This window comes from Scleropages formosus, chromosome 13, assembly GCF_900964775.1.
Source record: "Scleropages formosus chromosome 13, fSclFor1.1, whole genome shotgun sequence".
Classification (NCBI taxonomy): Eukaryota; Metazoa; Chordata; class Actinopteri; order Osteoglossiformes; family Osteoglossidae; genus Scleropages; species Scleropages formosus.
In genome coordinates this window covers 27664821-27691132 of record NC_041818.1, presented here as the reverse complement: position 1 = coordinate 27691132, position 26312 = coordinate 27664821, and the positions used below count along the sequence as shown (strand labels likewise).

The following is a 26312-nucleotide window of genomic DNA, read 5'->3' as shown; positions in this document are numbered from 1 at the left end:
TGGAAGAGAATCACGGTGCAGATAGGAGCGCTGGGACAGGCGACCACACGTTACACGGCCCACTTCCGAGAACAAACAAACAAACATGTTTGACGTTGACTCAATCAGTGGCTGCTTTTCTCTAGTGACTTACCGCGATTTACCCATTTGTATAGCTGGGTGGGATTCGAACCCGGGTCCTCCGAGCGCAAAGGCAGACTGACCACAACACTACCTACTGCCACCCCTCACTCTGCAGCACAGCTTGAAGGACCAATAGCGATGCCTCTTGGGTCCAGAGTCCGGACTCGAGAGCCACGGGGACAGACGTGTCTCTGTAAGGCTTTGTCGCCGACATCAGAACAGGTCAAGGTGGTCTTGTGTCATACATTAGAGATGCCAACCGTGACTGCTTGAGGCGGGGAGCCAGGGGGATTTTTCATCAGCTCAACATTGCCGCTGTTCTCCGGTAACAGCTCGGAACATCCTAGAACAGCGCTGAAGGCGCTGTGCCAACGGGGAGAGAGGAGAAACGTTAACACGCACGAGAGCGAAGACGAGCGCTGGGACGGGCAATGAAATGAAGTAGCGGTGACCCACACCCTGCTTATCGGATGGTCCCTCATCGCCAAATTCGAACTCCAAACCGTAGCGAAACAGGTTGAATGCGACTATCACATCTACTTTGATGGCTTTAACTGCAAACAACGGAGCAGCTTGCGAGGAGGAACGAGCAACGAGTTTAAAACAAAAAGGGTGCTGAGCAGAGGGCTCCCACCCACCAACCCCAGGGGCCCAGGCCTTTGTGTGCACACAAAACGTCCTGCCCCCATTGTGCTCCGAGGCCACGCTTCCCGGCACAACGAGGCCGGAACCGAGACTCGCCACAATTGGGCAGCGGCGGCGCGGAGTCCCACCCTGAGCCCGTTTTGCATCTCCTCCCCGCAGTGCACCGGTGGGTGAACCCCCCTCCCCCAGTAACATTTATGTATCAAAAATGTGTTCGCAGAAAGTGAGACTGCAGCTTTCTGAAAAGCACAGGGATGTTAATGAATGACTCCCCTCTCCCTCCCGCATCCAGTCTACCATCAGTGCAAGAATGATTTATGTGTAATTAAAACATTTTCCACAAGAGCAATTTGAAGCCATTTTAATATTTACAGATATAAATCCTGGAAGGTTTCTTTTTCTTTTTTTTTTTTTTTTTTTAAACACCACCACAAGCACCTACAACTACCCACAACCCCCCAAACATTAATTTGTTTTACAGGAAGTGTAGCTAGATAACAGCAAGACCTCGGCACCAAATCCAGTTTTCCCTTTCAGCTCCAATGTGACCAACCCAGCACAGAACCAATCGCGACAGTCGAGTTTCTCTGTATTAAACGTCCCGTTTTCTTACTGCAGCTTTAAAGGACGTGGACTAACTGCTTCAGTAAAGTGGTGCTTTTAAACCAATAAATGTGCCACCCAGTTCAGAGGGAAGCAAATGGAAAGTTTGCAGCAGAAAGAACCAAATAGTTCCTCTTAAATTACTGAGACTGGGACAGTGGTTCTGACAAGTCGTTTTTAATTTATTCTGACATGCTAAAAGGGAATAAATTACACTTTTATATAATGTCCAGCAGTAAAATATCTCGAGCTGGGTCAGCGGTAATAGGGAGAATGGCAGCCAACCAACAGGTGAGTGTTGTGCATCTGTCGTGGCTGAAGGCTAAGATTAATCCCAATTAATCTCGCTTTTCTCTTTGCAAGACTTAAAAGCACATAGAAAAGAAACCCTCCAAACCTTTTCAATAAAAAAAAAAGGAATCAAAGAAAGGAAAACAAATTCGCCTCCCTAAACAGCGGCGCAATTCTCAGTTGCAGAGGAAGTTCCAGATAGGATCCACTTCCTGCCGGAAGGAGCAAACAAACCACCCTTTCCCCAAAAAAAAAAAAAAAAAAAAAAATTCACAAATTTAAGAGGGAAAAGACAACTATAAAGCTGAAAAAAAGGTTAATTCTTACTGATAAAAAAATGTATATATGCGCATACAAAAAAATAGGAAGGGTGGGGTGGAGTGAGCATATTAGCATTTTTTTTTTCTTCTCAAACTCAACATTTAGGCCATCATAGCAGAAAATGTATTCTAACAAAATGTTTACTCATTGTACATGTTAACATTTCCAAAAAGGAAAAAAGAAAACCAGATCATGAATGCGTACAATTTTCATCTAAGCAATTTACAATACAGGTTTTAGTCAAGTGATGCCTAATTTGTAATGAATATGCTCTCGTGGTGTTTACATTTTTTTAGCCTTCAGTATACCAAGTACAATATAGTTAATGCAGCGTTCTAAATAGAAACCTAGTAGTCACTAGAATTTATAATTTTTTAATCTTCACATACGAAGCTCCTGTAGCACGTCAGCAGGCAGAGTCTTGATGACCTTTATAAACCAAAAAAACCCAATGATTGCTTAGTAATATCCAGGATTTTAAGATTCATGACGATGAAAACAGTTCTAGTTTTACACTTTTCCATTTTGCTCAAGGATGTGAGAGGGGAGGAGAGGGGTTTAAAAAAAAAAAAACAAAAAAAAAACAAAAAAAAAAACAAAAAAAAAAAAAGGACAGGGAACAAAATGTACATTTCAAATGTATTTGTGTCCAACAGAGAGGACTGAGCCCTGTCGGAGATGGTGCCTGACCGTGACTGAGTTGGGGGGGAGGGGGACCCAAGCAGTTCTTTTCTGGAGGAGAGACCTCAGGGAAGTATTGGCAAGTGCACAATTATATCCTCTGTGAGCCAACCATTTTATACACTTCAGTTTGGAAGAAAAAGTCTTCAGGAACAGGACAATAGAAAAGGCGACAGCTTCAAAGCTCCATACCTAGCCTGCTTTCTATGTGTATATAGTATATACAAACCAATATATAGATAGATGCTGTGCATGTTATCTATATATAGTGATTACATATATAGTATATGGAACAGAGTTCTTTAACAGCAGAAAAAAATAAAAATGGTTGCCCACAATGTCTGGCAGGTTTGGTGAACTGATCCTAGATGTCAGGGTGGGATTGGAAGGCAAATCCTGCTACGACCCTTCTGCTCTGCTTCATTGTCCTAATATGCTTAGAAACCTGCAGACCAAGTAAGAGAGAGAGAGAAAGAGAGAGAGAGATGGGGGAGGGGAAAAACAAGTTTTACCACTTAGTATGCATTCTGGAGACATGAGCCAACACCAAAATCCTGTCAGTTACAACATATATAATCTGTTAGACACCCTGACTTTCTGAAAAAGGTTTTTGTACATTGAGGGACTACGAAAGAACTGATCGAGGAGGAGGAGTAAAAAGGAAGCAGATCGTAAATGGCGCAGCAAAAAATTGACAGGTTGACAGAATTATCTTGACTTTTCTGTCACAGGGAAGATCTTGCGCCTTTTTTTTGAATTGCACAACACAATTCATGTTGGTGAATCTTTAGGCAGCTGCAGGCAGGCAGGAAAGAGGTCCTCCAGGTCAGCTGTCAGGGTTGGTCTTCAAAGCTCAGAAACCTCATGCAGTGGAATCCTCCAGCAGTCCTGCTGCAGGGACTAAATTAACAGGAGCGCCATATCCAATCTTCCCAAAATAGTCGCATGATTGTGAGCACACGAGGTCTATGGAAAGTCTTGTCTCCGTTAAGACTGGGGATCTCTTCAGGACCTCTCAGGTACCCTCCAAGGTATATGGAGAGAGTTCTGAAGTCTGGCAACAGGAAGCTGACAGTGGCACTCTGGGAAAGACTGATATGCCAAATAAACTCCATGCTCCCACCAATCCCAACCAGGCACACCATGCAATTCCACTTCACAGGAGTGTGGAATGACTAGCTGACACACTGAAACAAGGTGAAAAGGTCAGCTCAATTCTCACTTTTTGGCAGCACGTTAAACTCCGTCTCAAATGCCGCACTTCAGCACACAGCCCACTTCAGAGAATTACATATTCTTGAGATTGGCAAACTCAGCGGGGCTTAGATTTTCCAAGTCTTACCTGTGTAAAGGCCATTGTTCCAGAACTGCTCCCTCAACAAATTTCTTTCAACGTGCTGCCATTGTGCAATTACGCAAGAGGGCTGGAATCGCAAACCAGCGCCAACAATGCAGCCATTGTTGCTTCAGGCTAATATAACAGGACAAGCCAAAATGGTATCCAAGAAACCAACAGTTCCTGACTCCAAAAAGTTCTTTCAAGCAATGCCAACATCTGGTGCAGAATGTCCAAGCCTCCCTCATGAAGACAGTCACATTTAATTGGTCACCATGAAAGCCAAATCTTCCAAATGCCGCTATGGTGGTGGGTCACTAAATTGAGCGAATGGGCTTATGACAGAGGAACGAGTTTGAAGAACTGTGGCCCCTGCTGCTGAGCCATGTTGGTTTGAGCTTCCACACAGGCACAACTCAGAACACAAAGGATTAGTCCAATAACACGTCATCAGCAAATCCTATTTATAGGCCACAGTTGTTTACCGCAACCACTTAGGATGTCCCTTGAAAGAGAACATGAGCATCATTCTTACTTTGATTTCACATCCATATTTAATGCATTTCTAAGCACCCCTAAGACTGGGCACTGTGCTAATGGAATATCTAAAAGGGGGGAAAAATATATATATATAGATAGATATATAGATTTGCCTAACATGACAGTATTAAAAATCAGAAAGAGCAGCAAGAGAAAATGTGTACAGCACTGTCATGGATGGATCACAACTCCCTGCTTGGGCTCCAGAGACCAACACACGAGTATCAGCAGGGAGTTCAAGTGGCACCCCTCTAATTCCCAGGAGTTTGGAATCACATTTGGAAACATGATTGTATATGAAACCATCCAAACAACCACAAACACACAGACAAAAAAGCTTGTGTTCACGAGCCTTTCACCAACAACAGAAACAAAGGTCTCACTAGGACAGCAAAACCAGAACTAGATGTATAGACTCAAGGCTCCATTATCTTCTCTGGCAATGAGGTGGAGGCCAATCAGAAACTAGCAAAGGACATGGAGGCTCCTAGTTCATCACAGCTAGACAGATAGGGGAGAAGTCAGAGGGCAACTTCTGCTCCTTTTGAAGTAATTACTCATTTTCAGGGAGGGGAAAAATTAAAAATCAGGCACATCTGAGACAATGCTGGTTTCCAGTGCAAGTCCAGATGACTCCATCAGAAATCCAATGAAAGCTTGAAATAGTTTTCACAAGATGCAAAACTGGCTGGATTTCATTCTAGAAATCAGACATCTAATTGAAAAGAAGTACCTAGAACTGCAATTAAACATTGTTAAATATCACATTCATCACATTCATTAATCTCCATAGCTGATAACACGACCATTTGTGAGGCTGACCACCAACAATGAGATTTCGAAGAACTGACTGCAGAAACATCACTGTTAGTGTGTAGTTAGAATCTCACTCCCGCTCATTGTGTAAATCGGACAATGTTCCAATAAAGAACAAGTGTTAGATCCAGGAACAGTGATCAAAAAAATGTAACCACATTATATCCCATTTGTAAGGAGGTTAATTTACGAAAGGGATCATTTAATGGTTTAGGTCCACAGAAGACAATTATGAAGTCACCGCTTAGGCCCAAAGAATAAAGACAGGGGTTTAAAGTTAGTAGCCAAATTTCCCAAGGACGTCTTTGCATCTGCAAGACAGACCAATTGAATATTTGGTACTGGTACTTTTTGGGTGTCTCCTTGAACTAACACCGTTTTTTTTTTTTTTTTTTTTGCTTTTCATTTTTTTTTTTTTTTTTTTTTTTAATTTGGGGGAGAGAATATTCCAAATTCACATTTCTTGGAAGTATAAAATGTAAAGCAATTGGTGTCTCAGTTTTTGCACTCAAAACGTCGCTTGGCTGTTTGCTACTAACCTTTCATGTTACTCTTGGGTTTGTCAGTTTGCTTGCCTGTGGGGGTTTGTGCCTGCTGGCCTTGGCCCCCTGATGAGGCCGCCTGCTGGGCTGCTTTCTGCTTCAGCATGGTCCAATCGAAGGTGTAGTCATACTGGTGGTTCAAGGTCCTGCAAGGAGGAGGAAAAAAAAAACAACCATGAGGGCTCAAGCCGTAAGAGGAAGTGTACCATTCTCCATTTTCACATGCAAAAGTGCCAAAATTACTAGTCTGCTAAAACGTGTAAAGGTTATTGGTAAGATATTCAGCAGTCCTGTAGCAGGGAGCACCTAACAAATCAACTGAGCCACCCAGTTCCCGGATAACAAGCTGCAACCAAAATAAAGAATTTTTTTTTTTTTTTTTTTTTTTAAAAATCAGCAAGCAGTGACTTGTAATGCTGGGAAGTAGAGGTTTTTCAAAAAAAAAAAAAAAAAAAAAGGTGGGCCACCTGAAGAGAATGCGGAACAGCTGTCGCAAGTACATGTAGTCGGGCGCCTCCTCGAACCGGAGCCCACGACAGTAGTTCAGGTACATGGCAAACTCTGCAGGAAAGCCCTAAAAGGGGGAGGGGGGGAAGGGGAAAAAAAAAAAAAAAAAAAAAAAAAAAGGTAAAACAAGCTAAAGACTAAACCATATCACTAACATTTAGATTTCCTTTTTGGTATCATCAATTCCTATACATAATTCACTTTGTACAGCTTGGAATAAAAGTTCAGGTAATGTGTTAAGAATAAGCTTGGGATCTCCAAAAGAAACAAAACCTTCTGTGCCTGTACAACACATGAATGGGTAGCAGCCTTGCTGAAAAACACACATGGAAGGTGCTCCCTTTGATGAACCAGCAACATTGTTCACAAGTTCAACTTATTAATCATGACACTACCCATCTGCCTTTCACACCAGGATTAACACCAGGTTGTGAAATAGAGAGCCATTTTTAAAACTTTCAATAGGATTATCCAACAACTCTGGTTTAGCAACGGTATTCTGAAATTAAACCAGTCACAATCAATCACTCTTTGCTATCCAGGTTATCCATCAGGGCAACTGCTTGACTTCATTGTGTGTTCAACCTTATCAGACTGAGCAACACAGTTAACATAATCCCTACCTTACACAAGACCTCCACTGGAGTTGACATCTTCTTCTCGCTGATCTTTTCATACTTCTGTTTCTTTGTGGCAGCCTGCGGAACATGTGGGCGAGAAATGAAAATGATGTGCAACACAGCAGCACGATCCTAGCTGCTCCTCCACCCCATAGGCTTAACCCAGTGGAGTGGTGAACAACAAAACTAAGTTACCCTACAAAACACCAGGACTGAATAAAGATGAACTTAGAATTTGTGTTGAAATGTTTAAGGTCAATCTTTATATGTCAGGAATGAGCACAATTGTGCAGTCAAACCTTACTTGCTGCACCTGGAAAACCTCAACAGGGCAAGCAGTTTCTAAGGTGCCATTAGAGTTTCTACAGGATTTGAATTTCCAGTTGCTTGTGACAGAAAGTCCATTTAATTATTCAATGTTAATCAGCTCAGAATCTCTTCATTCTTTCCAATCTTTCTAACCATGCACCTTAACCACCATTTAAAAAATTACATTCCTTCAAACCAACAAAGAAATCATACATGCTTAGATCAAGCAGAAAATTTAAAAAAGGAGTACATCCATGTTTTAATGTGAAACGTATACAAAAATCATGATGTGGCAAAAAATCTAGAAAATTAGTTTTCCAGAGACATGGTGGACAGTACTACTTTACAATTTTCTGGACAGGTAACCCCTAAGAACCAGCTTCACCTACCTTTAGCCCTTGCCAGGGCAAGCTCGTTCTGTTGAAGTACATCAGCACATATCCTAGCGACTCCATGTCGTCACGGCGACTGTAAACCAGATTGATGAGGAATACAGCAAACTGGTGAAACTCATGACATTACTCAGTGAGTATCAAGATGGCAACTCTGATAATTGAGATACGTAAAGGTTGAAGTAAAGACAAACCCAACCTGCTGACTACCATAATAAGTTCAATGCACATGGCTTGGTCAACAAAATGCTCTTTAACATCAGGACACATCACAGGAGGAAGGGGTGACTGACAGATGCAAGTTAAAATGTGCGCTACCAAGGAGGAAGAGGACAGTCATCTAATAGAAGTGGGATTCTGGGTCAGTGGGAAGTACAGTCATCACAGGAACCGCTACAGCTAACCATTACATCAGGCCTTGCAGCCTGTGTCACCAAGAGGTGGCTGGAGAACATTTCAGTCAGCATCAGAGAGGGAAGTACACAGAGCAGTCCTTATAAGCACACTACTATAAACGTCACACAGAATAATACTGAGAAGAGGCACAAAAACTGCAGCAATCTTACAGAAGCTGAGGCAACCCAGCAAGCTCACCTCTGTTCGATGCCCAGGTGTGCATTGATGCTGGCATAGCGAGCTGTGCCAGTGAGATTTTTGTCTTCTCTGTATGGTATGTGCTGTCGTGTCCTGTTGTCCCGATACTTTTTTGCCAGACCAAAGTCAATGAGGAACAACTGAAAGCACAAGAATACGACTGATATTTTGAATGCGGTCTTTTTACAGGGCTGGGACACAAAAACAATTCAAATTGCCAGTTAAATAGTTCCTGATTCTTGTTTCATGTCCTGTTTGACTTGCAATCCTGCATCTTTCCCCTGATGGTCATCTACGTACACACTTGAACCCGTGTGTTACCAGAGGATCAAAGAGAAACAAGCTACTAATGACAACAGAGTGAGAGACTGGGAGGGAGAGATGAATGCAGCCAAGGGCACAAAAATAAGAACACACAGCAGCCAAAACCCAATCATTCCTAATATGTTGTAGTTCACGCAACCACACCTCTTAACAAACAAAACATTTTGAGGAAAAGTTTTACTGCTGTACTGTCCCTGACCCTTACTCTTTGTTTTTACTGAGGTAGCAGAAACTGTCACAAATCATAATGAAATGGAACCACTCACCCATGTCTGCTCTCGCTAGGCTCAGCCAGGGATTTAAACCTTACTTCCTCTTGTCATGAAAAGCTACACCAAGCGTGAAATTCCATTTGAACTCTTCAATCTGAGAGGTCCAGTAGGGAGAGGGCAACCACGAACGTTTAATCAGCTTCATGGTGAGTGAGACCCGTCAATGACCAAATAACCTTGAAATGTTCATGAACATGTCTTAACCCTCCCCCACCCAAGTGCACACTGCTTGTTTTCAACTCCAGCAGCAGAGAGAGGTGCATCTCAGCATCTATTAATACAACGCAGCTTGGCGAAGGTGGCCCAAAATAGCACCTTCTGGATCTGGGGCCACAAGCACAGAGCCATGGAAAACGCAATGCGCCTCCATCTTTTCAGCACCAGCATTTCAAAGGACAATATTAGTGATGCTAGAGGGCTCAAACAGAACTAGGCAAACACTTGAGCTGTTCCGGGATCCTGTGAATGTTGCAGTCCAGTTGACATACCTGCCACACAGAAGAGTGCATTCAAGGTCCACGTTCAATAAATATTTATCAGAACGTCACTGTCACAAGGCAAAATTATTTCCAAGTTTCCCAATGGACATGACTTCTTCAAAATATTATTTTCTCCTGATGTCCTTGGTCAGTTTGAAAGGCTACTCAAAGCAGTCAGCTTAAGAAAAGGATAAGGACTTAGCCAGCAGGACCATTTGATGGTCTGACAACTTGTTCTGAAAATGGCATGTTAACCATGACTGGGTTTGAGGAACTGCAGAACAGGCCAGACTAACAGCTGTGACATTCAATCATCAAGAGGGAAGTTGTATGTAATCTAGAAAGGCAATTAAACCTAATCGCATTTTATATCCAAAAAAGCCTCAACCAGATAAGTCACTCTGTATTCAAGGCTTACCACTGGATAAATACTCAACAGGTAGACAACTGTTTGTAATTTTGACCACAAAAGCAGAATCACCCACTTCTAATGTATTGCCCCTGTAGAGGAACAAAATCCAGTTATTTCCTTAAAAAAAATCTAAAATTAATGAAAATACCAAAAGGTTTAAGCTTAGCAAAATACCATCATGCTGTATGATTAATTTTCTTGTAATATGACAGTAACAACTTCCAATTTCACAGTTCAAATACCTATTGATTAAACTAGTTTGCTGCCACTGGAATAAACTCATAGGGACAAGAGAGGAAAAGTATCTTTTTACATTTTCTTGTATTTTAAAAAAAGCAGTTGTCTTAACTTACACCTGAGCAGCTTGTTTTAAATTGTGTGGTTCTCATTTTGAAGTGCTTCACTGGTTGACTTTCCTCTCTTTTTGAATTAAAAAAACACAAGCTTGATGAATGAAAAAGCTGATATCTTCATAAGTCAGCATGGAATTTTTTTGTTGTATGGCACCGTATTACACAAGGGCTCATAATTCAGGCTTATGTAAGGCAAAATGATCACTGCACTAACTACAAATTACATTGATTAATCTAAATGCTGGAGTGAAAGGAGAAGCATCCAAAAGAGAGGTCTGAAAATTTAAGATTGCAGGCAGTTGTGCAGACAGGCCTTACAATTGGCTGCTCACGAAAGAGTATTATGGAAAGGTTGAAGCACAAACTATAGAAGGACATGCACCCCATGAGTAAACTGACAGAATGAGGGAAATCACTGCCAACACTATCACTCATGCTGTAGCACAGGAGAATGCAGTCAGAGACAGTTCCCATCTGACATGTCCACAGTTTCATCTTCAGGCCTCAGAAAGAGGGGAAACATAAAAATTTTTTTTTTTTTTTTTTTTTTTAATTTTTCTCTGCTTTTAATCCCATACTGGCAGCCAGAACACACAAAGAGCCAGAAGACCCTGACATTAGCACCCTTCCTGAGCACCTGGAAGAGTGGTCTCTGTCTCCTGCACAATGCCAAACACCAAGGAGCTCCGGTTCTCCACTCAGGTTCTCCAAGAGTGACACGCCAACCTGCACTGAGTCTGCTACCCTATTGCCCCAACCCCATGGACAGCCAAAAGACACCTGTAAGGCTGATTTCTTGGGTTGTTACAATGACAACATTCCAGGCCTCTGAGCTGAGCATGCGCAGCACTGAACCCACAGGGCAAGAAGAGACCACACATCAGAAACAACCACACGTGCAATAATGCTGCAACACCCTCACCCAAAACTGCCAACACAGCTGGGAAACAGCAAATAAATTCAAAAAATAAATTCAGTATGTCAAAAAAGAAACTGAATTTATGCTTCAAGTGACAAGAAAGATTCAAGTCTTTTCAAACTAACCATTAAAAAAGGACCTCTGCACAGTCCAAGAGCAGATGTACTTCTCACCCAACCATGGAAACTACTTGCCATGTCCTTCACCTAAACACAGATCCCTGCAATCTGGATTACGTATTAATCCCTTCATCTGTTTAGCATGTGTGTCTGGATTAAATGCCAACGAGTGTTAATGGTCATTAATCAAATTAAAATAGTAATACTACTTTAAAAATAAGAGGGGGAGTCCAAAAACAAATAATTGTGGGGGAGTGGAGGGATTAGGAGGCGGTTGTGGGTTCAGACCTGGTTTAATCCTGAGAAAGATGGATCCTGAGAAGAACTAACAGCCCAGCTTCTTTTCCTCTTCCCCACTGGAGATTCTAAACACTGAACAGACAATAGAGGGTGCAGTGCATGAAACAATATTGCTGACAACCCCACACGGCCAGCGCAGACAGGCAACACCAAGGCTCAGAAAAAGAACGGGGGGAAGAGGAGGAAGAAGGGAGGAGAGGCAGGAAGAGGGAATTGCCAAGGCCGTCCTTCCCTTTCCACCAACATGCAGATTCCAGCAGACGCCAGAGAGGGAGCTCTGCTGACCGCTGGACTCCTGCCAAAAAAAGAGCCGGCCCCGCAAAAACAGCCGTCTCCACACTGTCCCAGCTGGGCTGAGGAGGGCGTCCTGTGCTGCCGTCTCAAAAAAGGTATGTTTTGAAATTAAGAATCCAGCAGCTGTTCCTACCCCTATCTCATTTTAGCTGGATAAATAAAGTTCTCCAAACCCATTTCTTTTGTTTTTTTTTTTTTTTTTTGAAAAAAAAAAAAAAAAAAAAAAAAAAAAAAAAGAGACTTTGCAGTGGCAATTCGTCCGCATTTAATACTAGCAGTGCCACTAAATACACAAGTCTTCCCGAAATGACCTCCCCTCTGACTGTGGGACAAAATACCTTGCCTCAGAGGTAGCACAAAAAGAGGAAGGGAAGAGTTATGTCAAGCTGCAGCTGGCTTTATGGGCACAACTAGGATTAAAAGGGAAATTCTGAGGCAACCCCCTACATGTGGCTCTCATCTAACAGTCAAGTAGGAGATTCTAAAACACAAATGCAGCCGCCCAGACTCAAGGTCACCATCTCCCTGGGTCCCCAGCAAGACCAGCTCGACCCAATGACGTCAATTACTTTTGTAGTAAAGTCACAGAAAATGTGCCATAACTTCAGTAAGGAAGAGGGTAGAAGACCGGCAAACTGTGGTAAGGCCCCATCAGGCAGTGAAGCTCTACAGAAAAAAACAAAAAAGCATGCAGACAGGAGCATGGTTTGGTCTGTACAGGTGGATATTACGCAACAGATTTAGTATAGCAGAAACAAAAAATAAAAGTCTTTGCGATCACTGTCGCTCCTGCATTGAAACGTCCGAAAGGGCAGCCGACAGGAAGAAGCAGCAGCTGACAATGACGCCAGGCCAAGAGTCAACTCTGCACACAGTGGAAGCAACTGATTGGGGGCCAGGTGTGAAAGCTATTTAAACTGATGCTGGTACATCAATTTTTGTTGCAGACAATGCCTACGAATGGATCATTGTGTGCAGACTGGGTGAACAGAGTAAATGTGTGATGCATATTGATGTATGCTGACCAGGACAAGTGTTTCAGTGAGTGGGAGAGAGAGGAGAGGACAATCCTCTCCATCTGACTCAGCAAAAAACACTGAAAACAGTCTATCTGGGTGGAGGGGGACAAACAGTGCTGATCTACAATAACCTGTGCACTGCACCCAGAATTTCAGTCAAAATCAGGTATAATTTGAGACTCCATTTGCCATCCATCCTTGTGACCACATCCACAGTACCAGGTAAAAGATGGAGAGCCAAAAAGGCAGTAAGCATCTCAATTTGAAGGAAGTAGATTGGAAGAGAGGAAGCCAAAGGACTAGAAGTGAGGAGAGGAGTTGTCGATTCCACTGAGGTGGGGGATTCGAAAAAGCTACAACAACTTCCATCTTTTTCCATTCACTGGGCCCGGGGTGCATTCTGTCCAACCCTGGACTAGACATTCATGCTGGGCATCCACAGGACCACTTACTCACTGAGAGGGGTATCAGTGTCTGGTGTGTGAATGAGTGTGAGTGTTTGGTGGCAGTATGGGGTAGGAAAACGGGAGGCTGGCCAGATTCATTTTTAGGAAAAAACAAAACAAACTGATAACTGATGTATATGCTTAAACAAAAAAGCAAGACTGGCATCCACACAGACACACAATGGTAAACACTCGGTTCCAGACAGCACTGCCAAAAATGGTAGTACAGGCTTTGTGAGCAGCACCTGCTGCATAACGTCTCTACCTCTCGTCTCTCTTCTCAGACCTGTAGTGTTTGAATTGCGACAGTAACTGCAGCCATTGGCACACCTTGTGCTGGCAGCATCACGTCAAACACACATCATGCTTTAACTTTGCCGAATGTTGCCTGTCTGCAAGGGCTCAGAATAATGACGTATTTAAAACAAAATCAAATCCAGGCAACTTTACACTTTTAAAACATGGAAAAAAGAACCACGACACCTCAAGATTTTCTCAAATACACATACACACAAGAAGGATTACAGGTCATGCAGAAGCCTTTCCTAGTTCCTACATGTAAAGCAGGAAACCAAGAAAAACAAGCCTGTTTCATTTGTTCTTTTTTTTAATGATGTTTATGACAACATTTAAAAACGGCATTATGTACAACTAAAGTTTAAACACCAAGACCAAATCATGATCATTGCATAAAGAGGTGGAATAAACCTGTTAGTTGTGCACTAGATCACATTTACAAGCTTAATTCACTACAATCAGCCTCAAGTCTGAGGAAAACTACAAGGTCTGCTATGTATAATTGTGGATTCTCAAAACGTGCAATAAAAACTTAACTATGAAGACAAATTAAGGGAATTACACAGCTTGTATAATCCACGATCACAATTTTGATTCATTTTTTAAAATCTGCATGTAAATGTAACATTCCCACAAAGCTGTCCTAGAGCAGAAGTCCCCTGTGACCCATGGAAGCCTTAGTTGGATGCAGGAACCCTGGCACCCACACTAGCACCTGTGTTGAAGCCTTACCTTATTACAGTGACGGCCAATACCCATTAGAAAGTTGTCTGGCTTGATGTCTCTGTGGATGAAATTCTTTGTGTGCACGTACTCAATTCTGCTGATCATCTGTGAAGACAGAAGCTCCAAAATTTAACTTGAACACCATTTATCTTAATGCTCTTGAAAGAAAACTAAAGTCATCACTACTAAACTGATGAGAAAATTCTTTGGACTGGGGGGTAAATTCTAGTTTGCTAAGCCATTACAGGTTTCTCAAGATGTGGCAAGAAATGTTGTGTAATCATTGTCTTAACACCATGACAGCTCCACCTACAGAGGCACCTCACCTGGTCTGCAAGCATTAGAACAGTTTTCATTGTGAACCTGCGGGAACAGAAGTTGAAGAGATCCTCCAGGCTGGGCCCAAGCAGATCCATCACTAGGACATTGTAGTCCTTTTCCTGGCCATACCACCTGAAACACAAACACCACAGTCACACTGCCCTTTCAACCAGAGTAGCTAATTTGGACTGATTCAGTTCTTGATCCTTATTTAAAGAGTAAACAAGTCAGCTATGACAATGAACCCACTCCACAAAGAAACTACCAAACATGGTGAAATTACAAAACTTTTTCTAACAATGGACATGAAATGCTCTGAATTTACAGAAACCAAAGAGAAAAGTGCCACGCACACACTATCTTCTACACTCACCTGCCAGTTCAAACTGTGACAAACAGAAAGTGAGACGCCAAGCTGAGGTTTTGACGTAGGGGAGGGGAAAAAAAAAAAAAAAAAAAAAAAAAAACCCACAGAAACCAGGTGTGACCATGAGAAAGAAAAACGTCCTTTGAATTTGTTTTAAAGATCAAGTGTGTAGTCAAAACAGCTTTCAGAACTGTCAATCAAATACAATGGAAATCAACATAAGAGGAACATTTAAAGAAAATTTTCACTGTATAGGACATAGCTGAGCTCATTACCTCGGCTTATGCCATTTATGTATTTACTTTACAAAAGAAAGTACTCCATTTGCCACTTTATCATGGGTGTCCTACTTTCCCCACAAATAGCTACCTGACCATAAAGTGCCTCCTAATGCAGCAAACGCATTTAAAGGCCTTCAAAAAAAGATGCTATTCTATACAGGAACTACTAATATAATTAGGGAGTAGAACCCCGGCCCACTTTGAACAAGGCATGGCTGAAACTGCGAGTCAGCGAAGCCCAGGGAGGGGTGCGACACTGGGAAGAAAATTACTGGTCATTCACACAACAGGACTGCAAGTAGTAAATCAGCATTATCCAGGCAGAGAAAGGCAGTTCTCAGCTCTCAGAATTGAGCTAAATAGTTTCTTTTACAGATCCACTACAGAGTTTCAACAAATGGTGGCTGGTTAAGCAAGTTTTTGTCTTGACCGTGTAGCTATGCAGGAAACCCGAGCCTCACATTCACAGAGGGCAGAGCATTCACAGAAACAGCACGGTCATAACAAAATAATCCTTCTTGCATTGCACTATGATGAACAGACAGCTAGGATTTACACTAGTCAAATATTATTCTGAAATTTACTTTATCAGGATGGTTAAAATTGCTCCCTTTAACAAAACAGAACCTCTTGCCTGAACAGAAGATGTGGACAGACAGCAGAGGTTAATTTACAATTAACCGTTTTATTTTTCACCCTCCCTTTACTCAAGTGTTCACAAGCTTTGCTACTGCACATTGCAGGGAGCCCCAGACCTCACCAGCACAAAATGGCTTCAGTCGCCTGGCAACCATCATGCTGAAGGCTCAAACAAAAGGGATATTGTGTGGGGAACAAGGCAGCACAAAGGTCCTCCGCTGTGTCGCCACTGCACGCATGTATCACTTTACACACAGAGACCTGACACGGCCTGAATGGCGTGCCCAGGCCAGTGATCTACGCAGTTCTACAGGCTTCACAACCCAAACAATGGGTTCACAGCAGGAAGTCGCACTTCGACTGACAAACAAGCGGCCAAGCCTTTTCCCTACCCGGAACGGCCCCACACACATGCCCGCAAACAGAACTGACGAGGTGCTGCAAAAAGCCAACCAAAATATAAAATACAGCAAGCAGCAATCCTCAGGCTCTGGTAGAAACCAAGTCCCACACCTCTCCCCTTTGTCACTTGGCCCCTTCCAAGCACACACTAAAAACAGGGTAATTAACAATATAAGTTCAAATCTGGGCTCTATACGCTTTTACAGAGCAAGTTCAGCAGCCTAGTTATTTCAGCTACCTTTTATCAGAGCTGCTAACATGACCACAAAAGCAGCAGAGGGGTGGGTTCTGCAAGACATGCGTCAGAGCAGGCAACCCTGCTGCTCCACACCACACACAAGAGCCCACATAACCTTACAATGACCATGTTACGGAATCCTGCAAGGCTGACACTTATGTTTTCTTCTGAACCAAAGAATCCTGCGGTGAAAAACCAGTGTGACAGTCATACTTCACTCAAAGCAGAGGCAAATATAAAATGCATAACAGTTTGCAAGTGACTACTACAGTGTAGTACTACTGCTTTACACATAACCTCAGCAGTTCTTTCAACAGTTACTAAAAATTGTTAAATTTACATTTTGTGAGGTGTTTATGGGGGGGGGAAATCAAGCATCTCCATTTAAGACCCTGTATAAGTTTGTTCACCATTTGGTCGATATGACCAAATGCCCACAGACCACAGCTACAGAAAACATCCAGCCAACCAGTTAGTCAAACCTGAGGACTGAGATGAGCAGTAGGTTCTGTAAAAACAATGCAGTCTGGGCTGCAGGTTCATCTGAAAGGATTCTATAACCAGCGGTTACTTATTTATATCTTTCTCCAAAGCAACTTAATGGCTTCCTATGGCTGCCCAAATCAAATTGAAGACCCTGGTTATTGTCTACAAATGCATCAATAGAACTGCTCCCAGCTATTTACAGGTCTTGATCAACCGCTACACCGCAGCTAGACCCCTTCGCTCGTCTACTTCTGCTCGCTTGGTGGTCCCACACACGAAAGGTAAATCACAAAGGTTCTCGGTTTTGCCTCTGACAGTGGAATGACCTTCCCCTCTCACTCAGAGCTGCAGAAACTCTCTCTACATTAAAGAAGAGTCTGAAAACTCATTTCTTCCGGACCCATTTTACTTAAGATCTCACCAGTTCATGTTATGGTGTAAATGAGCATGCACCGTGACTTCATGAGCATCACCAGATAAAGCCTTTTATCAACCACTACTCCAGCACTGTATTTGCTTGCTTGTGTATCTTAATATTAGTTTTTAAAAAAAGTGGGAGGGTAGTAGGATTTGTCTATCCTGTGTTTTATGCACCTATTTGAATGACGAACCTCAGTGCAACAAGTGGTAGGTAAACTAGATTTACTTGAGTCACACGTCTGCAGCTATATCTCTTTCTCTTAATGTAATGTATAAATTGTACTTTTGCTGAGATGTACATCACTTTGGACAAATGCATCTGCTAAATGAATAAATGTAAATGTTAAGATTGTATTATAGGCTACTTAGAACACCTTCCTCAGTCAAGTGTGCAATTTTTACAGTTATAGTATCAATTCAGGGAGAGTACTTTAATATTTAAACCCAGTTATCTTGATTCCAAGGCAATGGCTCTAACCACTACGCTACCTACTACTGCCCCTGGTTCTATGTCCCTCAGGTGAGTTTACGTTGATGTCAGGCAAATTACAAACCTGTTACATAATGTTCTAAAGTAAACTTTTCAGCTTCTACAAATGACAATCCCCGCAGTTTTGGAACAGCAAACTGAGCTGACCAGATCCCTAAAGCCATCACAAAACCTGCAAATGACAACACCAAGCTGTTTCCCTTTTCCCAGCTGAAGATTATTGCATTTTATGAACTATGCAATGATACACATGAATTTAACAATTCGAGATTATTTAAGGACAAAAGCCCTATTTTCCTACACTGATCTTGTCTCATGATGCCAAAGCCCCACTCTTGAAAAATGCATCCCCAGGATTTGAAAGCTCAGCAGAACTAATAAAAACCTGATATTAAATGATAGCAAGACAAATCCAGCCACCTGAGACCCAGAACACGGGAAGTTCACCCAGTATATTTCCAGACGCACACCACTAGCAAGGTCCTAAATGTACATCTGCAGTCCACTGCTCACCTTCCCAAAAGTCCTCTGCAGTATACAGACATCAAGCCAAACCTGGCTGCTTAGGTGTTAGCTGGCAGCAGTAACACAAGACATATCAAGTCTCACCTACTCATGGCCTGCGAAAGGCCAAGGTCAGGCTGTTTTAACCCGAGACCTCACAAGCTGCTGCAAAACGCACTTTTTTGAACACTTTTCAAGTGGGAGGCAATATACACATTCATATATGTAATTCTAAGACTTAGAATGCAACTTTTGCTTCCCTATTTTTCTAAGATAAGAAAACACAGGCGACAAGAAAACATAAGCAACAAGCCAAGCATCCACTTGGGATCTGTTGTGCAGTCTAACCCAAAAATGCTAAACCAAGTACACTTTAGCAAACAAACACCATTTATGAGAGCACTAAATCAAATGGCAGACTATCAATACATAGTGCTGCAGACCTAGCTGTCAATGCACATCATGATTCTCAACAGCTGACTTAACTGCGCCACGCTGGACCACATCGCTCAATTCACAGGTGTGCGATTAGCACTCCCCTTTGCTTTAGCAATTTAACTGTGAAAATCAAATTTATCATCTACCCGAGACACGTCCATTATTAGATATTTACATTTATTCATTTAGCTGACACTTCTCCAAAGCGACTTACAATGTTAACGTTACAATTATTTACCCATTTATACAGCTGGGTAATTTTACAGGGAGCAATTCAGGGTAAGTACCTTGCTCAAGGGTACCACAGCTGGAGGTGAGGCTAAAACCTGCAACCTTCTGGTCCAAAGGCAGTTGCTCTAACCACTACGCTAGCAGCTGTTCCTATTGATATTTGATGTGCAGAGCATATTTTGAGAAATATGTGCAAGCACAGCAGGGAAGGCCAGAACTCTGCAAAAGGAGCTCTGAATACAAAGCTACTGGTGCTGATGAGCCAGGGGGCAACTAGAAATTGCCTATTATATAACCCCATCATTATTTTCTCTGGCAGTCTGCAGATGAACAACAAAGCTGAATAGAAAACAGACTGGCCAAATAACTGGCTACAACAAACTGACAGAGGCTGAAGGCCTGACATCTTTCTGCCCTGGGATCCGAGGAGTTTGTTTCTAGGGCTACGGGGAGGTGCCTTGGTCACTGCACCAGTCATATTGCTGCCAAACTGCTGTGAAACCACAGCTATCTGACTAATAGCGGAACCATGCGCTAATTTTTCTTTTTGTCATCAGGGTAATACCAGGGCCTATGCCACAGCAGGCCAGTGGACAAAGGCTCAGAAAGCAGCTGAAACTTCACACACCAAAGCCCAAGTGGCCCATCTGGTTGTGAGGACATTAAATTTTTTTATTTATTTATTTATTTTTTTAAAAAACTGGAATTAAGTCATCCTTTAAGGATTACATTTTGCACTGGTCCTGCAAATAAACTAATGCACTGGAAAATACTGCAGTTTGAGCCATTCACCTTATGAAAAAAATTCAACTGATTAGTCAGCTCAAAGTCTATACCCACATCCCCGCACTGACTGTCAAAGCCTCTAAACACCAGAATAACCCTGAAAACACCAAAGTTATAAAACATTACTTGTTCTGATAAGGAAGTACTCCGTGTCTGTGTGTTGGGGGGCGCAATCTTTTTCATCTTCACCTTGATGGTACAGATATCTCACAAACTAGACTGCTTCCATAACTTTTAGCAGTGTGCAGCATTAGTCAGCTTCTCGCTGTATGATTCATTGTGGCGTTTGTCAAGCACTGAAACAGTCCAACATTTCCTCAGTATAATGTAAGTGTTCATGGACATGCCCAAGAAATTAGTGTGTACAATATTCATTTTGAAGGAGCTTTATTCCAAAGTGGTGCACATAACATGAAAATACTTCAGGTCTGGAATAGCAAACTCAGAACAAATGCACAACTCATGGACCAACAGAAAACACCTTTGCTAATGCAAGATTGTCAAATTTAAGGAAAACTGACCACATAAATTTTCAGCATTTCTGAAATCAGAAACCTTGCATGACTCAAAGCGCATGAATCACAATCTACATGAACAAGTCAAAAAAAGTACTGAGCTCAAATAGTTTTGAAATCAAACTAGAGTATGCCATACTTTAATTTGAAGTGAAATTAGTTTGTTACATTTGCTCATTTAGCCGACAATTTTCTGCAAAGTGACTTACAATGTTACGCTACTTACAATTATTTACCCACCTGGGTCATTAATAGTTGAGCAAGATACTCCCACTGACTTGTTCAAGAGTCCTACAGCTTGGTGGAATTTTAACCTGTGACCTTTTTGTGTCCAAAGGCAGCATCTCTGACCACTACGCTAGGAGCTATCCCAATTAAAGATGAGAATTATTTCAACAAACTAGGGGTGAACTGTCAGCAGGCAGCTTAATATCACAAGTGATTATATTTCTCAAATGCACCTAGGCAAGTTTCCCAACATGCTTACAGAAAAGTGCAGAGAAAAATGTGACATGTGGATTAGACAGCAAATAATGCTGACCTAAATGTATAACATTTGTATGTAATTTGTACAAAATAGTTTGGCTGCCTATGTCATTTATGCATATTTTCAAAAACTATTTAAATGTACAGAAACATGTTGGTGTGCAATGTAGTAACAGCCAAACCACATACTTAAAATACAGAAAGAGAAACTTTTGACCAAAAAGAGTTCTTTAGTCACTACTGCTTTCACCAAATGTAGCCAAAAGCAAAATCTGTTAGTTTAATATTTAAAACTGAATTGATGACAATGACACATGCACCCTTTTATTTGTAGCTATGTATCAGCCCATTACCGTAAGCAGCATTTAATGCACGTACCACAATACACCCGAGTTACCACTCAAGGGCAATTCTTTTCATTATTTAAATCGGGACAAGATGTTTGTATTTGAATCTTTGAATTTACAAAGAATTTTTACACATTAAAAAAAAAAACAGGCCTTTTCATGGTTTTAAGTCTTCACCACTTAACTGGAGCTGTTTAAAAATGTCATCTTTAATTGGATTTACAGGAGTGCACTCACTTCTGCTCCAAGACACAAATTGTCATTTTGGAAGAGAATTAAAAACACCTCTAAATAATTCAAACTACAACAACACTTTCAATATTAATCCTTTTTGAAATGCAGTTTGTACGTTCTTTTTCAAAAATGTACAACAACCAGTCTCAACACGCAAGTTGAGATAAGTTCTTTACTTTCAAACATGTCATTAACACTCCCAGGCAGCCTTTGAATGTCTCATTTTGCAAATTCTATATTATCGCCTAGGAGGGGGGGAGGAAAAAAAAAAAAAAAAAAAAGAAGACTTCAAACAATAGAAAATTTATAGCATTCAGATTTGAGAGGAAAAAAAAATACTTAAACCCACAAGAGCAGCAACCTGGGAAATTCAGTGATTATGTCAACATGTGAATGAGACTTGAAAACAAGTGTTCAGGTTAAGGAAATGAATCTCTTTTAGTCATTTCCTGCAATGAATAAACAAGCACAGACAATGGTTTCATTTTCTGCCAGGCTGTAAGGCACAAAGTCCCTTAAGAGCGACATTTGCTATCTCAGCTACATTTCTTTGACAAACAACCTTGACATTTTTCAGCCACCTTTAGGAATCTCTTTAAATCCACAACTCCAACCACATGTTGATACTTCTGCACTACACACACATTGCGCTGCACCTCAAAAAACTAAAACCCACCATATCTGCAAACTACACAACAGAAAAATAGCAAAAACCAGAAAAAAGGCTCAGCCACAAAGAAGCTCAGCAAAACCCAATTCTCTGTCACCTGATACACTGACTCGCACAGGAAAGTCACTTCCTTATTGCCTAAGAGTACAAAGTTGAAAAGTGCTGCCTTGTCACTTCAGAGATCCTTCTGTTTCACAGATAAGTTGACTGGGGTCAGCTGCAATATATTCTCCATCCTGCAGTGATGACTGGGTTAACTGTACGAGCAGGCAAATCCACACACCCAGAAGATGCACTGAAAGCATTAAGCTGCACTAAAAAGGTTATAGATCAAGTAGTAGTAAAATTTCCACTGTATAGAAGATTTTGATATGCAGAACCTTCAACCACCATGTGGCTCCAGGCAATTCAGAAGGTAACAAAAGTAAATCAAACTTCACGAATATCAACTCAATTTAGACCAATGCTGAATGCTTGAAAATGGTGCTCGAATTTATTCAATAAAATAACTGGCAGCATCAACAAGTAAAGCAAGTATAAAATGTTTTAGACAGAAGCATCAGATAAGCAAGTAACAGTAAGTCACTGAGCAACTACTGAATCTCCCTTTTATAAGAGGGATGACTGACTTGAGGGTCTAAAAACTAGAGGCCTCAATAAGGAAGTGTGCTCAAAGAGCAATCCATCCATATGTAATCATACACACCCTTTTAAATCCGTCATCTAAAATGCTTCAAGCCATAACTAGGGTATAAAAAATGTTTACCAGTTACCGAGAACCATTTTCAGCACTTCAAAAGACTGGTTAACCCAGAAATTTCAATATATTAGTTTATTAAACACAATCCATTCAACTGTAAATTTCTAATGTGAATTCAGAACACCAATTTCCACAAATAAGCAGAAGAACCAATAACATACCAAGGAAACACTAAAAATCCTTAATATTTTGCCAGAAACACTGGACTAACCATTGCACATCATCATGTAAAATCCAGTTGGTCTTGAAAAATTAAAAAGCGAAACAGTAAATTAAATAACTTTTTAGAAGCACACACACACACACACACACACACATTCCTCTGCGAATAACAGAAAATTCCTGGTGAACTGATTCATTCTAAATATATAATTTCATGGTTAAGCCACTTTTATGTATTTCACTTCTCACGTAACCTCCAACACTGATATTAGAATTTACACAACAAACCCAAAAGGAAACACCCATGTTCATGAAAAGACAAAGCCTTGATACCTAAGCGAAGCAATGGCTGACTGAGTTAAAAGATATGATTAAGAAATGTTCCAGATGGATTTCACTTGGCCCTGGGGCCTAATCCTGCTTTCCCATCACCCCTAGCAGCTCAGTCTGTCACCATGACATTCATGCACTTGGACAGCTCAGCCTGGCTTGAGGAATAAGATGTCAAACATTTTATTTTGAATTACTCCCCATTGGCTGTGTCCATTATATTTAGTCTCCAAATTGAGATGTTTCACTGAGCCTTAAGAGAGGCCAATAAAGGACAAGAAAGCATCTGAACTGACTCTGATCCACAAGAAAGGATCAAGTGACACCTAAAGATGCAAGACCTTTCACAAGAAACATTTTAAAACATCTCAAAACTTCCAACATAAAACTTGGTAACATTTTATTTACTTTGAATTTTGCAGTGTCATCAGCCAGCAGACACTTAAGACAAAAACGGTAGTCATGGTGCCTTAAGTCCTTTGTTCCTTCGTGCTGGTTGGCTGTTTTGGGGTGGAATATCCTTTATGCAGAGGAAACAGACCACACACAAACATATGGAAGTGCAAGTGAGCAGAACTAAAGCAGCACATCCATGACAAATGAATGCATCTTAAGGTTGTACTTACCATGGACATAAACCAGTCAAGCCTAATAATATTGACAAGGAAGGGAAATCTTACACGTTTCATTGTAGCTTTGACAGCTCCATTATTTGTTGGAGTTCAATCATATGCTAACAAGATCAAGCTTCCTGCTTTCAGAGGGGAAAAGGCACAGGCAAGCTGTCAGAAATGTGGAGCTACAGCATATCCTGTCGCGGGAAAAAAAAAAAAAAAAAAAAAAAAAAAAAAAGACTGGAGACAACGTTAGGGGTCTGTCGTCATCGCGCGTCGCCTCCAAGCGCACGTCCCGGGGTCGCGGAGGCTCAGCCGCGCGCTGTCGTCGGCCCGCACCCAGCCGCCATTTTGTACGAGGGCAGGAGGACATGTTGGAGCAACACAACAAAGACGGGCGGCCATTTGCAACGGCGCCGGCGTCCCAGGGAGCCCGTTTGGGTGGGAAAAACGCACCACCAGACACCACAAACTCCACCAGGCCGTCTTTAAAAACCGCCAAACAATTTATATTCCAGCTAAGTCACCACGCAATGGCGAAGTAGCATTTTTAGCCTCTAGGTCGACTAAATTGGCCGGCTATGTCCTTCACAGACAGAAATCTCAGAAAAACAAGCCACCCACCCACTCTGGCTAGCTTGCAGAACTAACAGATTGAAATGCGGGGGGGGGGGGGAATACTAAGGTGTGTGCGAAGGCTCTCACCGTATGTGCGGGATGCCCACTCCGCCCTGCAGGATTTTGTACAACTTGCTCTCGTACAACAGCTGCGGGTGTCTGGCTTTCTGGGACTCCAGTTTCACAGCCACCTCCTGGAGAAAAACACACAAACGTGGGAAATAAACACACAAAACGGCGACTCGTAAGGCCGTCGTTTCAAGTGTCGCTTCGTGCCTACAGATGATTCCCTTCCATATTTAGCCAGAGAGCCGCTTGGCAGTGTGGTCATGAGCTGACAATGCCACGGCCGTCAGTGACTTTCTTTAACATGATCGTTATTCATAAAAATATAAGGAACCAACGTCCGGAAATCCACAAACATCGCTTTACCTCTCCATTCGTGATATTGATCGCCAGGTAAATGTCGCCGAAGGATCCGGATCCGATTTTTCGAACCAGCTTGTATTTTCCACCGACGATGAATTCGGCTTTGGAGCCGCTACTGCTCGCCATGTCCTCGAAATCACGAAGAAAAACTCGATGTTTATTTTATTTAAAAAAATAATAATAAGAGAATGAGAGGGGATCGTTGAAGTGGCGCAGTCCTGCTGCCTCTCCTCGTCAAGAACAGACTGAGTCCCGGTTAAGAGCTTCAACTGCCTCAATTCACAGAGAGGAGCAAACACGACGAACACCTTTTCATTCGTTACAACTGTAATTATATCGAATTAAACAGTCGTAACCCCTTCCTTTACAGTTTATTTCTCTCTGCTTAAGGTTATCTTTTGTACTTTTTCCGTCGAGTCCAGTCCTTTCGGTAGCTAAGGCAAGGACACCAGCCAGCAGTTAAACGTCGACGTCTCCTACAAATCGTCTCAACTGGGCCAATTTTATTTTTTTTCTCAGATATGAAAGGGTCGGCGTCCACACGTCCGGGTGGACCTTCCCTTCCCGTTCGCGTTCTAGGAACCGGTCGAGTCGCAGCTTTTCCGTCAGAAAGCGCAACTCTCTCACTCCGCCATCTTGTCGCTCCTCGGTCCGTGTCGAGCTGGGCAGACTTCTCCTCGCGGAACTAGGCGGCGCGAGGCACTCTGGGCAGGCAGGCAGGCGAGCGAGCGAGCGAGCTGCTGCGGGCAGGGGAGGAGCCGTGACGCAAGAGTAAAGGGGCGGAGCTGTGACGTAGCCAACATGCGGAAGCGATGTTAGCGCTTGACAACGCGCTGCAACATACAAAGAAATTGTTCGTTTTTTAATTAGTATTTTCGCTGGGTGATTTCATATTAAGGCGGGGAAATAAAAGAAAAACAAAAATATATCGTATGACGAATACTTCTTTTTTCGTATAAAATGTTTATCGTGGTTTTAACACAAATTGGTAGTAAAGGCCTCCCAACCCCAAGCACACAACCAGAAGCAGAACTCGCTTTTCTCTAACAACCCGCGTATTGTGTATAAAGCACAGGACCTCACGAGGAGTTCTTATGAGTTACACTGAATTTGTGTCACGTTTTGAGTTTCATGTCACAAAGGAAGAGTTTGGCCTGGTAATAAAGGCTATTTCTAATAGTTCCGTGACTACTTTGAGAGTCTTTTACCCTGCTGTTGTTTCTATAGCGAATCCAGTCGGTACTCGTGTGGAAAGATCTGTTTC

At 42.0% G+C, this 26312-nt stretch overlaps 1 protein-coding gene across 4 annotated transcripts; it reads right to left on the bottom strand.

Moving 5' to 3' along the window:
* Positions 1–1531: 1531 nt before the first annotated feature.
* csnk1a1 (casein kinase 1, alpha 1) lies at positions 1532–25781 on the bottom strand. Of its 4 annotated transcripts, none has more exons than XM_018733582.2 (11): positions 25052–25781; positions 24707–24813; positions 14607–14733; positions 14287–14385; positions 11487–11570; positions 8321–8460; positions 7724–7802; positions 7029–7103; positions 6366–6472; positions 5896–6044; positions 1532–3109 (listed from the first exon to the last, which is right to left on the bottom strand). In XM_018733582.2, exons 1-11 carry the CDS (start codon positions 25172–25174, stop codon positions 3102–3104), a joined length of 1098 nt encoding a protein of 365 aa, XP_018589098.1. In that variant the 5' UTR covers positions 25175–25781; the 3' UTR covers positions 1532–3101. The 4 variants fall into 4 exon arrangements, with proteins under 4 accessions (XP_018589098.1, XP_018589101.1, XP_018589102.1 ...); XM_018733585.2 differs by having other exon boundaries at positions 5932–6044; XM_018733586.2 differs by lacking the exon at positions 11487–11570.
* Positions 25782–26312: the final 531 nt, after the last annotated feature.